Here is a 16,004-nt window from a genome sequence, read left to right as displayed (position 1 = left end):
AGGTTCTGCAGGTCCAGAACCTCTGACCAGGGGCATTGTTGGTCTGTCATTGGACCACCTCCCTGCAGACAGGATTTGCGTGATGGCGAATCCTGTGGGGTCACTGGAAGGGGACTCCCTGGTCTTGCCGCTTTCAAATCTCGACCGTGAGGTATTGGCGGATATATTTAGAAGGGCCTTGTTTGCACCGGTACTCCGGTGGCCTCAATTCTAAACACAACGGGAAGTGGATCACTTTGTCTCGACTTTTTCTCCTTCAAGGAGTTGGGCGGGACTTCGATCTTTTTGGGCATAGGAACTCAAGCATCCCCCCTTTGACACAACCATCCATCCGATACCCCGTGCCAACGCCCCGTCCTTTGCCCCAGACAAGCCAGCCAGCACCGCAAAAGCGCCCTCCAACCGCGCGCGGCCGACTCGCTGGTGCGACGGGAGAAAGCGAAGCGTCAGAGCGCGCTTTTCTTGGCATTTTTCTGACCTCCAGCCCCATCGGCGCGGTGGAGCGGTGTGGCTGATAAAACACGCCGCGAGCCAATCAGCGTGCGGCGGTGTGTTCCAGCTGAGACTCGCCAGGGGTAAGCCAGCTCCATCGACACGGTTACGATACCGCCGGATTACACGCCAGCTGCTTTGTTGTTGGCTGGTCACGATGTGGTAATTTACGGGCCTTTTCCCTCCTGTGACCTGGCGGCTTCTCCGCCCAAATTCGCCTGTCTTTGTCTTGCTTCTTCGCTCGAACCTCTCCTTTGGATTGAAAACTTCCGCCCAGTCCGCCTTTCACTCTTTCTCAGACACTATCAAAGTCACTCCCTTTCTTCATTCGTTAGCACTCCGTCCCTTCATGGGGCTTCCAGTTTGTTGACACTTTCCTGTGAACAGCCATCTCGTTCGTCCAAGTTTACTTGGACCTAGCATTCATATCTCATCTTCACTTCTACTTCGGAGTATTATAGACTTACTTTCTGTGCGGGTTGACCCTGCATCCTCTTTGTTCGACTATCTTGCTTCCATCCTCTTCAATATCCTTCCGCCCCCGACCTGACACCGATCTACATACCTGGACGGGCGAAGCTTGGACCATCATCCCCATCTCTAGCATTTCTCCGTATCTACCCATCGAATGCCCACCCTGACTCGAAAATTCACCAAATCTGATTCGAGTGACTGAGAAAAAATTCGTTACGCCATCATTGCAGCTTGGTTGGTTTGGTGCCAGTGACTCGCCTAGCATGGGGTTGGGACGCTACCTTGCCGTGACCCCCTTAGTTTGGGCGGCATTTTGCAATCTAGCTCTAGCTGGCGACGTGTTGAAAACCAACGGATTTTTGACGTGTCTCGATGATGCCGACATCAAGGTTGAAAGGCTCGATATAAGTTTCGATCGGTCAACGAATAGAATCACCTTCGATGTTGCTGGATCAAGTTCCAAGGAGCAAGAAGTGACAGCTTCCCTCGTTGTCAATGCTTACGGACAAAGATTTACGCAAGAATTTGACCCCTGTGATGAAAAGACGAAAGTTGATCAATTGTGCCCAGGTACCAAGCCGCAACAAGTGCACGCTTCCTGGGGGCAACATTGAGCTAATGCTGCATCTTTCTAGTTCCCGCTCGGTCTTTCGCCGCAAAGGATTCGGTTACAATACCTTCCGATTTCATTGGTAAAATTCCCTCCATTGCATTTGCAATCCCCGATCTCCAAGCAGAGGCCACCTTAGAACTGAAGGCTCGGGACAACGACAAGCCCCTTGCTTGTATCCAGTCCGTCGTTGGAAATGGAAAAACTCTCGAATCCCCCGCGGTTTCATATGCAGCTGCCGGTATAGCTGGCGCTGCCCTTGCCTTGACGGGGGTTAGTGCAGCAATGGCAGGCGGTGCTCCAGGTGCTGCCTCAACTGGTCCCAGTTTTGGCGACGTCCTCGGGTGGTTCCACACCATGGCTATGAATGGGATGCTGAGCGTGAACTATCCCCCGGTTTACCGTAGCTTTACGAAGAATTTCGGCTTCAGCACCGGTCTTATTCCGTGGTTCCAGATGCAGTCCACCATCGATGACTTCAGGAATCGGACAGGAGGTAATCTCACGCATAGCAATGTCGCCTTTTTGCGCAATGCCACCTTGATCTTCGGAGATAACACCAATTCGAAGCAACCTGCAAAGCGCGCTTTGGGATCCATCTTCAACCTCCTACCGCTTGCAGTGCGAGATGTTGAAGTTACGGAGAATACGTCCCCTAGCGATGACAAAAATGAAGACGGCATTAATCATGTCGTGTCGCGTTTCAAGGCTTATGCTGAGCAACTTTCCATCCCCGAAGCAAACACGTTCATGACGGTCCTCCTGGTTTTTGCCATCATTGTTGCCGGTATTGCTGTTGGTATCTTGTTGTTTAAGCTCATCCTGGAAATCTGGGCTCTTAAGGGAAATTTTCCGCAGAAGTTAACGAATTTTCGGAAGCACTACTGGGGACTACTTGCTCGCACAATAACCAACTTGATTCTCCTGTTATACGGAATCTGGACGTTATATTGCATTTTCCAGTTCACCCACGGGGATTCCTGGGCAGCAAAAATACTGGCTGGAGTCACGCTCGCGATCTTTACGGCTGTTCTTGGGTACTTTACCTTCCGCATCTGGTCTGTGGCCCGTCGACACAAGAAAATGGATGGCGATGCGAGCGCCCTCTACGAAGACAAGGAAACATGGAGAAAATACAGTCTTTTCTATGACAACTATAAAAAGGGATATTGGTGGATTTTTATCCCATACATTTTCTACATGTTTGCCAAGGGTTGCATCCTCGCTGCTGGCGATGGACATGGGCTTGTTCAATCGGGTGCGCAGCTCGTCGTGGAGGCGCTTATGCTCATTCTTCTCTTGTGGGCCAGACCATATGAGACCAAATCAAGTCAGTGGATTAATATCTCTATCCAAGTGGTCCGTGTGCTCTCCGTGGCATGCATCATTGTTTTCGTTCAAGAACTGGGTATGGGACAGACCACCAAAACTGTTACTGGAGTGGCACTAGTTGCAGTTCAATCAGCCTTGACTGGAATTTTGGCGCTTCTTATTGCCATTAATGCTATCATTCTTTTGGTTCGCAAAAATCCACACGTTCAGCGGCGGAAGGAGTCAGGTAAACAACTTTGTTCCCCCGAAATTATTTAACTAGAAGATTAAATATTAACTAATTCTTTTCAGAAAAATATGACCGCGACCTCGATAATCTAACGCCCCTGGACGCTCGCAATTCCCTACTGTTGAATTCTCGAACCGACCCTAACGGTCGACAGGACCTAGAAGTCGGGAAACTAAATATGTTCGGCCGGTACGAACCGTATCGAGATATCCCACCAGGACCTCGCCATCAAGCATCTGAGAGCACCGATCATTTGGTACCTCATAACGATTATGGCCGAGTAGGGCCCAATGGCGATGGAATTGATTCTAACATGTACCCCGACTACTCTCGCGTCGGAAGAGCCTACTAAATCTAGGTCACGGCAGCCCAGCGAAGGCTTTCTCCAAACGAATTTCCTTACCATATCTATATACCAAGCGCTTTCGTCTTATGGCATTTGCACTCTATCCTCTTCCTTTTCGCTATCTACTTTCACTGTCCATAATCTCTTTGTGAATAGGTTCTTCTTACTCCTGAGGTCCTGGTCTTCCTGCTATTGTTTAATTTTACATTCCTTTAGAAGTCTGCCAGATTAGCATTTCTTGGAAAAAAAGCATTCCTTGCCTATTTTAGATCAATTCCTTCTCTGTACACTGACGCACTCTTTTGTCGCGCCTCTCAGATACCTTGACTCTGCGCTCCTCTCCCTACGTCCAAGCATAATGCTGCAAATATATCCGAAGACAACCTTCCTTAGCCCCATTCATAGGCGCTTTAACCAAATATGTCTCTGAAGTTCTTCCTGTCTCTCCTTAAATTCATTTTGGTGTGGAAGTACCTATAGCGTTGATATGGACCAGAATAGTTCTTAATTCTAAAGCTTCTTGTCTAGAACTGGCTAAACATTTATACCCAACATCAGTATGATTTCAAACTCGGCCATTAGATACGGATTACAGCGGGATCTATGGTGTTTCTCCACCAGGGACCAAAACTAAACCCCAAAGGGGCACAGGATAGCTACTCTGCCAGCGAAAAAAAACGTTGTAGCGACAATCATAGGTAAGTACAGGATAAGGTATAACAGTAAAAGGCGTCTATCTTCCCGAAGGATCGCGATCAAACCTGATCCTCCCCATCATCATCTCTAAGCCCTGCATCCCATTTCACCCCCACTTTAGCATGTTCTCGCCCACCCTTTGCCCCGACCTCATTTCTAATAATGCAAATATCCTCTTCTGGTCCTTGACACACTTTCCTCCTAGCTAGGTTCTTAAACCTTGGGCCCAAGGGTCCACTGACGTAATGATATTGTCCGGCAAATCGGTACTGTCGTCTGTCACCCAGCGGGTATATTTTATCTCCCCAATGGCCTCGGAATGAAAACCATTCGGTGGGCGCATTGGGTGTTCTATTTGAGGGGTATAAAGTGTCGTTGTGGGGCGAATAAGCGTACGCATGCATATTAAGGGAAGGATCCCACAGCGGTCCGGCGTCAGTTTGGTCGCGAAGGAGGCCCCAGGGAAGAATATAAGAATGTATTCCCGGGTTAGCGTATATGGCATGAGTGCCAGTGGCGGAGTATATGACAGGCTGAAAAATGGGTTGATCAGTCAAGAGATTAAGGAGGGTTGGGGGAGGACTTTAAACGCACTCGCTTGCCGAGTTTCTCCATGGCATTGTAAGTATATGCTTCTCCGCCGGAGTGCTCGCTGAGAAAGATAGCTTTGGGTTCGCCACGATGAAATCGAACGAGGGAATGCTCCCAGTCCCCAACATGGTTTCCAAAACGGAGATTGAACACCTCGTTTCCCAGGTTAAAACTGTAAAAATAGAACCAAAAGGCATCCACTATGCCGTCTCCTTTATCAATCACAATTAGCACTGCGGGGGCTTTACTCTTGCCAGCTGTTTTCCCCTTGCGGCCAAAGTATCCTAACATCTGGGTATTCTGTGACAGGAAGTCAATCGAGCGACGGTAAAAGCGTCCTTTTTGCCGGGAATAGGGAACAGGTTCCGGAATATTCTTCTTGCCATGTAGCCATTCTGGTCGGTTTTCCACGTTTTCATTACTCGTCAAAAAGACATGGCGACCGTGTTGCCAATTATTTAGGTCATCGAGATTGTCAAGTAGAGGGTGCTCCCATGTGGCTCTGAGGGGGGTATAGTTCAAGTATGGCGTAATGTGCGTTAAATGTTCTCCAATATCGCATGGCCAAAATTGTTCAGCAGAGAAGAGATGGACTAAGGGAGCATATTCAAGAACGTAGTCTGGTATCTCATGTAGTATCTGGCCGTTGCTATCCCTTGCAGACCGGGAAAGTTCCCATGAAAGGCCACCTGGTTCGGAATTGACCTTGTTTCTAAGGGCATCATACTCAGGAGCTGCGCCCTTTCCATTCGTAAAAAAAGAGTACAATACATTTGATATCCAAGATAATAAAGTCCAAGTCCAGGACCGGATGCGATCGGATAATGAGCTGCTCTTCGATTTTTGCTGATTGGTCGTTATGGTCTGAGGTGATAACTTAGAGGTTTCGTTGTCGACGAATAATGCATCGGAAAGTTGTTCTTGCTCTTTTTTGTTCGTAGCGAAATTAAGTGAAACGGTAGGCAAAGGAGTAGCGGATATAAGAATATCAGGCGACTTGATACCTTCGCCTTCACCCCCTAGATTAAGGATAGGATCTGGGGAAGCCAATACGGAGGACGAAGAAAAGGTTGTATGAATAAACGGGGGGCTGGTTTCAGACACAGCCGACACCAGCGGCAGCTGAAGCCCTGCATTGAACCGCGGGGCCACTGGATCCAACTTTGTTAGCAATTTTGCATGGACATCGAGGAACTTTCTGGTCCATATCACGTAGAACTGGGGAAGAAGTAGAACGAGAGAAGGCGGGGGTATCAGGTTGATAACGAGCTCATTTAGCGATCAAATATTTAATTGGCTTGTTGAAGCAACATGGGACCGGCACATTGTATGTATGCTAAACCAAGTTGCCCATGGGCTTTAACGGCTATTGCCAATGAAATCACATGGCGATATCTCATATATAACGCCAGAATGGAAAGAGCTGAGCCTTTCTTTGAGCATAAATGTGCAGTCTGGATTTTTTTAATGCGCCTTGCATCCTTTCCGGAAAAGCCGGGCCAACGCAGCTCCTTGAAGCCAGCAAAGATTTGGGATATCCTGAAACCCTTGAAAGATAAATGAAGATGAGGTAAAAAAAACTTACTCTTTACGTATACTCTAATCTCCTTAACCCCTTCAATGAAAAATGACCACAGCTGCTGGTTTGCCAGGACCTTGTTCGCTGCGAAACCACATTATTATGTTGAAGTTTAGACTCCGAAAGCTGCTGAAGCGTGATGTGAAAGAAATTTTGGGAAAGCTTGTTTTACGCCCACCGCCTGATGTGGAGTGTTGACTGACGATATGATTGGAACGCGGAAGAGCCCTGCCTTGGGTTCCATAGATCGGCTTTCCTCGCAATTGTCCTATGGGACCGATGCCATGTCGAGGGGACGGCGATGGAGAACACTCTCGGAAAGGCTTTCCGCCACACGAGGTTCCTTCTTATATGATACTTCCCCTACGATGGACAAACATCAGGCCGGTTCCCGTATCATTATCTGCCATGATCGTTGTTCATCGTCAACGTCACTTTCGTCCGATCATCCTCCCGACAAACTCGGACTCTCATGATGCAACCAACAAGTCGGCTCGGGAGTGGGCGGAGGGCAGGCACCAATGACATCACGGCATGCGCCCGGGCCCGGGGGGGCCAAGACATCTTATCAGATTAGATCTACCGACTAACGAACTTTAAACTGACCACATGCCAAGCCTGCCCTTGCTACGGAGCAGACTGCACTCTCTCGCCTTTCGTCACGTCGTCAAGCTTGTTTCCTGCTGATCGGGGGGAGGAGGAGTCATGCAGTCTCCTACCGGCAATCCCAAAGGCGGCAGCCCGCCTGTAGAACCAGAGTCAGATGAGTCGGACTACGAGTATGAATACGACGAGTCCGAGAGGGAGGTGTGTTCCAAATACGACCAAAAAACACCAAGCCATACAACTAACAGTCATCCTTTATGGTAGACATTTTACATCAACCTTGACCTCACGTCCTGCAATGGCACGATACGACCGCCGAGGCAGAGATCTGCTGCCTCCTCAAATTCCCTCGTCCCGTTAGTTGATATGACGACTTCGCAGCCAGGGTCTCCAGTTCCCCATTCAAGCCCAAACCAGGGTCAATCAACTGGAATTGACCCAGATCTGGAAATGGAACTTCAAAATCAAATTCAAATAATGGAGTTACACTCACCTAATCCTATCGTGTCCTACCAAAATCAGATCTTTAGTTGTTCCTGGGCTGATCAAATTGGAACCGATATGATGTTTTCACTGCCTGGCGATGAAGACGATACTCCCGCTCTGCGACAAAATAGGGATTTTGACTTAGTTTCCACGACGCGAGTGAAAATCCTAGGTCAGAAAGCGCATCTCATATCGGGTTCTAGCTCTAGCCAAGCTCAAAGAATGCGCTCAGGAGGTTCTTCAACTGGACAAGCGCAATTCCTAGAATGCCTTATGAGAGCAAAACGAGCCAAAGGTGAAGAGGATATTGTTCGAACAACTTTTCCTCAAGCGCAAAAGCGAAACCAAAATATTGAGGAAAGATTGCAGGGTTGGGCTAGAACTGAAGGAATGCTTGCTGAACTCGAGAACGTCAGCCAGCAGGCGCGGGCTGGCGACCCCGAAGCTATGAAAAGACTAGGAGAGATTTACGCACGATTTGATGCTGCTTCACGGAAGAATGTTGGGCCAGAAACTCCTGCCACCAATGCCCAATCATCGACACCGCTTGTCCAAGAGCATCTACCCGGAGATTCAGCGTTGACCTAATAGCATTGAAAGCGGATAACAATTGCTTGATTCTTGGCTCCAAGAAAATAAGTGATTTGCCGCATACCGGAAAACTGAACACCTTATGTTTTACAAATCGCAATAACCGCCATCGGTTCTCTCCTGGAAGACCTAAATATTCATGCTTCACAACATTTTCATTATGAAAAGCTAATATTTTGATACACAAGGAAAGTATGATGATTCTCAGGGAATTATGGGAGCCCCCAAACACCCGCTCCTTTCAAAAACAAATATAAACGTGTTGAAAGCAGACATTATATCAGGTATATTCTCGAAGGAGCAAGCAAAACAAAGGAAATTGAGCGAGCGGGTCTTGCCTGAAGAAGGTAACTCGAGGGTTCGCAAAGAAACCAAGGCTCTAAAAGGTTATATTCTATAATAGTCGCAGACGAAGAGAACGCGAGGAAAGATAACAGGATTAAGACCAGCTCATGTCGAAATTAAACTGTTCGGGTATCGGGTTCAAATTTTTAGCACATCTTCCAGCCGGATGCTCCGACTGGAGATGGTGGAGGTGGCGGTGGCTGCTCATATTCATCTCTAAACGATGCGTATTTGGGAGTTCCAGATGATTTTTGGACAGCTCGCCAGATGTCTTGGCTGAGTGTGGCCGTCGACAACGTTAGTTTGTTCGATTTTCCACTGCCGTTGCATTTTGCGAGCGGCGATTTTAGTGTTGCAGGTGATCCACAGAGAGCAGGTGTTTGATATCGTGCGCAGTAGGATTGAGACATTATGGTGTGATGCGCCGGTCGATCGAAAGACGATTTATATGGGATTTGAAAATTTAGCCGATGCACTTGCGACGTTCGTTCTTCGACGTCTTTTCGAGTATTCAAAATGCTTTAATGACTAGTAGGTGCTTCGGAATGCGAAAGATTATTTCAGACCTCGAAACTCAAGAGGCTGTGGGATTCGAGTTCAATCGAGGAACGGAAGCTGATCAGAGATGAGGACAAATCGGCATGTATTGAGTGGACAACGATCGATCGAGGGCTTTCTAAAATAAGAAGATTAATCTATAAAAGGAGATATCCTTAAACAAGGGGCTCCTTTATATGGGAAATTGACGAAAAGGGATAAAGAAGCAATATGGCAGAGCAGAAGACAAAGGAAGAAAAGAGGAGAGAGTTGTTCTGGCCAAAGCAGATTTCATTTAAACGTTCCAAATTTTTTTGGGTCAGCCCAAAATACGGGGCGACGGGCGTATCCAAAGTAATTTTCACGAGATAACGGTTCCTGTTTGACTGGGGTTTTATTTTGTTGGAGCAAGGTCCCTGGGATGGAACTCGATTCGTCGAAATTGACTTGCGAAGACTACAAACGGTTAAGCACGACGCCCCGAGCCGCGAGCTGAATCTGCACCCCGTGTAATGTTGCATTGGCAGGGCTAGCACTAGTAAACGTGGCGACAGGGTTATCACTGTTTCACCATGTGAGCTCTTTTCTTTTCTTTCCTTTCCTATTCCTTTTTCCCCCTTGTTTTTGCTCTTCGATTGTCTTTTTTTCCATCTGATCCTGGAAATATCTTTGCTAAATAAGTTTTAACTTGGATCCCAGAGCTATAATTTGGGCTTGGAATTTTTGAACATTTTTGCCAATTTCAAGCGCCCAGGCAAACAATAATTGGTGACTCACGAAATTTTAGTTCGCTCAGGGGAAATTTCATGTTGATCCCGTCTGCGGGTCGGGTCGGCCTGGCCCGGCAACGATGCGACAGAACCCAAATCGCTCCAGAAGCTTCTAATTGAGCAAACGATCCTCGATCATCGGCACCTGCCTCCTGCAATCCTTGTTCTGGTGTGAAAGCAGACTTCGAGAAGCGCGTAAGCTTGGGTCTCGTCGCTTACCCCAGGTTTCTTTGTTTGTCGATGGTCAAACACGGCACGTTGGTTTCTCGAGGCGCTTTCAGGACCGGTTAGCCCGGGATGCTGTTTGCATGCTGGTGTTAGCCAACCTGCCGATGATTGCTCAGCATTGGATTTCGCCGCCTCAAACACCAAATTATGCAGATCGTTCTCCGAATCTTAGACGGCTCGATACATGGCAAACCCCGGTCAGGTACTCTAGGGTGGCCTTGCGGAATTTCTGGTGGAATCTTTTTTTTCGCCAGTCTCCCGAGGTCAAATCCAAACCCAAGGTACGGAGTAACGACTCTCGTACCACAGGCGTATTCAGGTATTGCCACGTATTTGGCGTGGCCCTCTCCGTACGGCATCGACGGCACAATGAAACTGTGAGGTACTATCCCTGTAGCTATCCCTTGGAATTGGGTGTCTGGGGCGGAGCATGGAGGAGTATCCTCCTTTCTTGGGCACATGTCGAACCTTTGCGAAACGAGCAAATCAAGTAACTATCAATCCGGGGGAGCGTTGGCGCAAATCCACCAATCGGACGCACACCGTTGGGTGTCTCAGCACTAAAAGCATTTGACAGCCTGTTCGGCATATTTGGTGAGTCTTACTACGGAGTAGTTTTTCCACCACATTATCTTAAAATTATCCAAGTCCTTGGCGTACCAACCCAGCCCAAAGCCACTGAAACCAGAGCTGATAGCCACATTTTGTACCAGAGGAGACGGGTTTGAAAAATCTTTGGAGGTCGATTGTAACAAAGGTACTCCGTAGTTGCTCCGTATTCCGTATTCCGTACGGAGTAATCATAACTAAGCTCCAGGATGAAGCTTTGGATACCTTGCTCCCCCTCAAGCCTCCATTACGAAGCTCCCGAGGCGTTTTAGTCGCCGGTTCAAATTTATCACTTGGTCCAACATCAATAGTTTTCATGGCATGTGTCCTCTTGTCAGATGTGAGAAAGTCAGGGAACCTCGGGCTGCGAAGCCAGCTCCTGAGTGATAGGCCGTTTGAGACTCCGTCAAGGACTTTGGATAGTCAAAAGTCCTTTTTCCCCCCTTCTCCCCTGGATTGTTTGGTCCCTAAAGCTGCTGCGATGAGAGGCAAAGAGGCTTGAGAGGCCACGTACCGACTCGTTGAATGCCAATCATGCAAGCTACAGTATCAGTTCAACCTCTCTATCTTGAAACGAGCGTGTCTGTTCCCCCCGCCACCCTCGCTCGTTCGGAGTCGGAGTGTTCGCAAGATACTCCATAACTTGCGCTTATGATTCTAGTTCCTTTTTTCCCCCAAAGGTATTCACGAGTCACGACTCGCCCAACCTTAACCTTCCATTCTCCATACAAACCAGTGGCTCCAGAACCCCCTCTCCATGGAGTTGCGCACCGCTTTCCAACATCTACTAAGACGCCCTTATACTCCTTACGGGGTCGCAGTCTCATCTTCCGTGGCTAAGAAAGTTAGGCGATAACCATAGGTCCGGAGGTAATCGTGTGTGTTCTGAATCGCTGTCGAGCCCTACCGGCCTGTTCTCTCGTCAAGATTGTATTATATCTCATATATCTTATGTCCCTCGAAGTTGGGGAAATGTTCCAGGTCCTTGGAATACGCTCTCGCTCCTCATCGAGCTAACTAGAGAGGCCATATATAATCAGTTGTATTTCACTGTAGACGTTGAGTTAACAATATGGGGGGGAATTAAAAAAAAAAAAAAAAAAAAAAAAAAAAAAAATATTATTCATAGTAAGATTCTAACCGGAGCTGGTTTTTCCTATTATCTTCACCATCACAATGAAGGTTGGATGTTGTATAAAATTTCCTCGAAACAGGAAAAAAAAAAAGAAAAAAAGAAAAAAAAAAAGACTGACATATTTTCTAGGGCGTTCTTCAAACCTCTGGAATCCTTTTATACACTATAATTGCTAGGATGGCTCGCAAATCCGATTACGTTAGTTACGTCAGGCTTTGACGTGAAATAAAACACAAAATACGGAGTAGAGACTACTCCGTACATGCTCCGGTCTCGGGGCCGCCCGCCCAGGTTCTGCATAACCTCCCAGAACGGCAAATTGTACCTTTTGAAAAGCCAGCTTATCTGAGCAAATACCTGTCGGGGCAGACGCGTATAATTATGGAGAAGAAAAAGCAGGATGGTTGACTACGCGACAAGGCAATTAACCTCAAAAATCAACGTTATGATTGGTTTTGGGGAAAGGGAGTAAGTATATCGGGGTGGCATCTTATCACACTGAACAGTCTTTATTTCCCTGCTCAAAAATGCTTATGCCCCTGATATCCTTATATACTAGGGGTTTTTCTGTTTAACACCAGCAGAAAACGTATCGTTGTCGAGACCAGAGGACATCTTTTTTTTTTTTTTTTTTTTTTTTTTTTTCCAACCAGGAAATATAATGGTCAACGCAAACCGCCATCAGACTAAAGAGGTAAATGACTACAAGGGCGCTTCTTTAACTTGTCAAGAGAGGTTGAAGCCCCATAACCATATTATCTCGACTGAGGAAAGTTTTATGTTTCGTTGGTGATATCTCAAAGGGGAAACCTGCCTGGTCAGTGCAGCTTGTGCTCATCGAACCACAAGACTAGTTGTCCATCTTAATATGTATGTGTGCGGCAGCGAATCATTCATCTTCAGGGAAAATTAGCGCGGAGTGGGGGGAAGGACTGAGGACCATTGGTGATATGGAGATATCTTGCATTGCCTGGTCATTTTTGGGGTTCAAAAAGCTTGAGAAGTGCTCTGTACTAGGTACCTAGCAAACTGTCGGGGAGCAGCTGACGATAGGACAATTGTTCCCAAGGCACGGCCGGCTGCAGATGTCCCATGTAGGTACAGTCGGAGGTGTGCAAAGTCCGTTCAATTGGTTTGTGAGGGTAAGTGATCCGGGCATTATTTGTTGGTGAGCGACCTAGATGCATAGTAAAATTTTGGAGGTTAGTAGGTTGCTACCCCGTCGATGCCCTTGGTTTGGCAAGCTGGCTCCCAAGCATGAATGGGCATAGAAATATTGTACATGCATTGATGGAAACCATCTGCATGGCGCATGGGAAAAAATTCGGTCAAAAATTTCTCCAATATATGGAGCATTGCTAGCCATAGAAACTCCACATTGCTTTTCACGTCATTTTCAATGGAATGCTGATTGAGACTACCGGAAGAGGACTCCGCACTGAAGCTCGTAAATGCTCTTTTTAAAAAATGTGGTTTAATAGGAAAAGAGACCTGTGAGATCAGAAAGAGCGGGGGAAGCCCTTGTGCAGTTGCTGGAAGCCAGTTTTAAACCCGAGCCTGGTTTTGGTGCTCGACTTTTTTGGGATTTGAACATTGGCCAACGACCCTTGCACGATGATCCTGGTTGCCGTGTACTCCGTGCTGCTCAAATTTTGGACCTGTGGACCGGAACAATGCACCGCTAAGGTCCGGTTGGCAAACGATGCGTTTTCTGTGTGCAAGGGCTTCTCTCATATACTTGAAAGCCAAAGTATGATATCTCAAGGTACTCCCAAAGGCTGTACGGAGAGAGTGTTGCCCCCCTCCTTTTTTTTATTATTGTTATTATTATTATTATTTTTATTAATTTATATTTTTTTTTTCCAAGTCTTTTTCGGTCTGCCAAAGGTCCTGGCTTCATCCTGACCTCATCCTGACCTCATCTCGGCGACATGCTGCGTTACGGAGTCGTCAGTCGGCGAAAAGTACGTGCGTCGTTTGGAACTAAATCGGAGGATTCGGTGCACGTAACCGGCACGATGCACGGACGGAAGACAGTGGCGAGCAGCCCGGCGGGAGGAAGCACGCGATTGGGCGGCTAGATCTGATTCCATCATCTCGGCGAGGAGATGGAGAGGGACAGGGAACAAAAAAAAAAAAAAAGAAAAAGCAATAGCCGTCCAATCGTTAAATAGATCCGACACTAAACAACAATTTTCTTGTTATTTTCTTGTTGTTTTCAATTTTTTTTTTTTTTTTTTTACTTCCTGCTGCAGGTCAAGGATCCTGGGAACAAGGTTTGGATGCCCCGCAACGTGATGGCAACGGTTGAAGAGAAGTTGGAGGGACATTTTGATACGAAACAGGGTCGATCGAGCCAGAGCGATTGCGCAACCAGCTCGTGTCAGCAGGCAATTGAAACAAGTTTGAGAAGAAACCAACATTCGGTGAAAAAAAGCATAAAAAATAAAAAATAAAATAAAACAGTACTCCGTAATAAAAGTAAAAAAAAAAAAAAACTCAATGCGAGGTAAAAGAGGACCCAGTCTGGCCGATGGGCCGTCGATCAGGGCTGCACATCGGGAGAGGGGAGGAGAAGGACGAAGAGGAGGAGTTGGAGTTGGAGTTTGGAGGGGTTACCGGCGGGAGCAGCAAGAAGGTACATACAAGGGGCTGGCTGCTTCACGGCGGAAGATGATGCAGTCGTGCATTAGCCGCCTGCTCGGGAACTCCGCTTGGCGAAAGGTTAGCAGAGGTGAACGACTGGCCAACCGTCTGGATCGCGACGGATGATGGAATTTTTTCGACGTGATCCTCGTGAGGAGTGAATTTTTAACAAGCATGGAAAATTAAGTCTCTCTCCACAGGAGTTGAGCAAAGTCCGCAGATTTGCATAGTCATAGTTACTCCCGTCCTCCGTGTAGGCGATGGATTGGGCGGTTTCAGATGCCGCAGGGTCTGGGCCACGAGAGGGCGGGCAGGTGACCGTTCGAGGAGGCGGTAAGTTCAGCGTCTGGCGTTGCGTGCGATCGTTTGCTCTCCCCCAGTCTCGCCAGTTCGCCTGTCGAAGGGCCAAACGACGGTCAGATGGCCGTGAAAAATTTTTTCCCTCGCTGGGCCCCCCAGGATCTTCAATGAAAACGATGGTTCCGGAGCTGCCATTTTTCATAGTTACTCCATAGTTACTCCGTCCATATACTCCGTCCATATACTCCTCCATCAAACACGGCCGCGCGCGCTCTCCCATACAGAGTAGAACCAGCCACAAAAAAATAAAAAATAAAATAAAATTAAAAAAAAAATTAAAAAAAATTAAAAAATAAAATAAATAAAATAAAAAGAAAAGAAAAAATAAGCCAATCACCGCCAACGATGCTCCCTGACGAGTGTTACATAAGCAGCAAATCAGCGGCGAGGGACAGGCGGTGGCTCAGCCCCAGTGGCTGCGCTTTACGTAATCGGTGTTTTTTTTTTTGGGGGGTCATGTGGGGTGGGGGGAGTTTTTTTGGATGAGGCCTTTTTTTTTTTTTGTTTTTACCAAGCAGTTTGCTTGATGTAGTTACGGAGTACGGAGTATATTTTTCCTTTTTTTTTTTTTCTTTTTTTTGTTTTTTTTGGAATATGTAAGATCTGGAGTCTCGGCCAGTCGACAAATGCCGCACGCAGGCAGCCAATCACGACGCCGCCCATCGCCAGCCAGACTGCGGTTTCTGGGGCACTGGGAAGATGGGCGAGAAGCTCGGCGACGCGGGCGAATGCTCAGACGTGTCTCCGGCCTGGGAGCTGCGGCAAGCGGTGAGACGGAGTACAGACAGACATACATACTCCCCCTCCTGAACTTGACTCTCAATTCCTGGACTTGTGTGTGGTGGGACTGGAACTCCTCCCATACTGACTCACCCTTTGAATTCTGGACCTCTAGACTCTAGTAGACTCCGGGACCACGACCACGACTCGGATGCGGTGAGTGAGTTTTGTATTCAGTCCCTCTTTTTGCTCATTGTAACTAGTTAAGTTAGTTTCCTACCCTGAATGCTCTTACATAACAGCTTCGTGACGACGACTAACCGATGCTTTCCGCCATCCTGGCCCGGTCCCGTGGCTCGCTCCCTCCACTAGCCGCGCCCCAGACTTGCCGCGTTGGGCCTAGCGTGCGCTCCAGGAACCGTCAGCCGCCCGCCGTACATAAATATCTCTTTTGAACGCTGCTGCTGCTGCTGCTGCTTGTCGCTTTTGGGCAAACCTCACCTCCCGCCGTCTGTCACCGCGTTGCCAGCGTTACCCCCCGTCTGCGGATTCCATGGCCGCCGGCTTCACCTCGCTTCTCTCCTCCAGCTTGCCAGAGCACCGTCGCCAGAGCTCCCTGTAG

General features: G+C 47.7%; 6 protein-coding genes across 6 annotated transcripts; 2 read left to right on the top strand and 4 right to left on the bottom strand.

The window, feature by feature from the left end:
* Positions 1-231: 231 nt before the first annotated feature.
* On the bottom strand, positions 232-883 carry CIMG_00974 (uncharacterized protein; the record flags this gene model as incomplete). Its single annotated transcript, XM_001247202.2, has 2 exons — positions 232-774; positions 878-883. The coding sequence occupies 2 exons, from the start codon at positions 881-883 to the stop codon at positions 232-234; spliced, it is 549 nt and encodes a 182-aa protein (XP_001247203.2).
* Positions 385-4,013, top strand: CIMG_00975 (uncharacterized protein). The gene is made up of 3 exons (XM_001247203.2): positions 385-1,536; positions 1,602-3,134; positions 3,200-4,013. Exons 1-3 carry the CDS (start codon positions 1,230-1,232, stop codon positions 3,487-3,489), a joined length of 2,130 nt encoding a protein of 709 aa, XP_001247204.1. The 5' UTR covers positions 385-1,229; the 3' UTR covers positions 3,490-4,013.
* A 123-nt stretch (positions 4,014-4,136) lies between these two features.
* On the bottom strand, positions 4,137-6,759 carry CIMG_00976 (vacuolar protein sorting protein 62; the record flags this gene model as incomplete). The annotated part of the gene is made up of 5 exons (XM_001247204.2): positions 4,137-4,712; positions 4,774-5,921; positions 6,356-6,433; positions 6,553-6,617; positions 6,728-6,759. 5 exons carry the CDS (start codon positions 6,757-6,759, stop codon positions 4,239-4,241), a joined length of 1,797 nt encoding a protein of 598 aa, XP_001247205.2. The 3' UTR covers positions 4,137-4,238.
* Positions 6,760-7,011: 252 nt separating this feature from the next.
* Positions 7,012-8,598, top strand: CIMG_00977 (uncharacterized protein). Its single transcript, XM_001247205.2, has 2 exons — positions 7,012-7,156; positions 7,220-8,598. The coding sequence occupies exons 1-2, from the start codon at positions 7,055-7,057 to the stop codon at positions 8,027-8,029; spliced, it is 912 nt and encodes a 303-aa protein (XP_001247206.1). The 5' UTR covers positions 7,012-7,054; the 3' UTR covers positions 8,030-8,598.
* A 765-nt stretch (positions 8,599-9,363) lies between these two features.
* CIMG_10655 (uncharacterized protein) lies at positions 9,364-11,182 on the bottom strand. The gene is made up of 4 exons (XM_012358851.1): positions 10,573-11,182; positions 10,011-10,406; positions 9,692-9,958; positions 9,364-9,586 (listed from the first exon to the last, which is right to left on the bottom strand). Exons 1-3 carry the CDS (start codon positions 10,837-10,839, stop codon positions 9,929-9,931), a joined length of 693 nt encoding a protein of 230 aa, XP_012214274.1. The 5' UTR covers positions 10,840-11,182; the 3' UTR covers positions 9,364-9,586; positions 9,692-9,928.
* Positions 11,183-14,381: 3,199 nt separating this feature from the next.
* CIMG_00980 (uncharacterized protein) lies at positions 14,382-14,804 on the bottom strand (the record flags this gene model as incomplete). Its single annotated transcript, XM_001247208.2, has 1 exon — positions 14,382-14,804. One exon carries the CDS (start codon positions 14,802-14,804, stop codon positions 14,382-14,384), a length of 423 nt encoding a protein of 140 aa, XP_001247209.2.
* Between the last annotated feature and the right edge of the window lie 1,200 nt (positions 14,805-16,004).

Source organism: Coccidioides immitis (genome assembly GCF_000149335.2).
Source record: "Coccidioides immitis RS genomic scaffold supercont3.1, whole genome shotgun sequence".
NCBI lineage: Eukaryota > Fungi > Ascomycota > Eurotiomycetes > Onygenales > Onygenaceae > Coccidioides > Coccidioides immitis.
This window is presented reverse-complemented; position numbering and strand designations above follow the sequence as displayed.

Bases quoted from the DNA above. Each gene is read 5' to 3' on its own strand.
- CIMG_10655 (XM_012358851.1), bottom strand. From the start codon at position 10,839: ATGAAAACTATTGATGTTGGACCAAGTGATAAATTTGAACCGGCGACT. The intron at 10,407-10,572 runs GTACGCCAAGGA...CCGGATTGATAG, and splicing joins AGTGGCTTTGGGCTGGGTTG to TTACTTGATTTGCTCGTTTC. The intron at 9,959-10,010 runs GTTGGCTAACAC...CGGTCCTGAAAG, and splicing joins TGCTGAGCAATCATCGGCAG to CGCCTCGAGAAACCAACGTG.
- CIMG_00977 (XM_001247205.2), top strand. From the start codon at position 7,055: ATGCAGTCTCCTACCGGCAATCCCAAAGGCGGCAGCCCGCCTGTAGAA. The intron at 7,157-7,219 runs GTGTGTTCCAAA...CCTTTATGGTAG, and splicing joins ACGACGAGTCCGAGAGGGAG to ACATTTTACATCAACCTTGA.
- CIMG_00975 (XM_001247203.2), top strand. From the start codon at position 1,230: ATGGGGTTGGGACGCTACCTTGCCGTGACCCCCTTAGTTTGGGCGGCA. The intron at 1,537-1,601 runs GTACCAAGCCGC...GCATCTTTCTAG, and splicing joins AGTTGATCAATTGTGCCCAG to TTCCCGCTCGGTCTTTCGCC. The intron at 3,135-3,199 runs GTAAACAACTTT...AATTCTTTTCAG, and splicing joins TCAGCGGCGGAAGGAGTCAG to AAAAATATGACCGCGACCTC.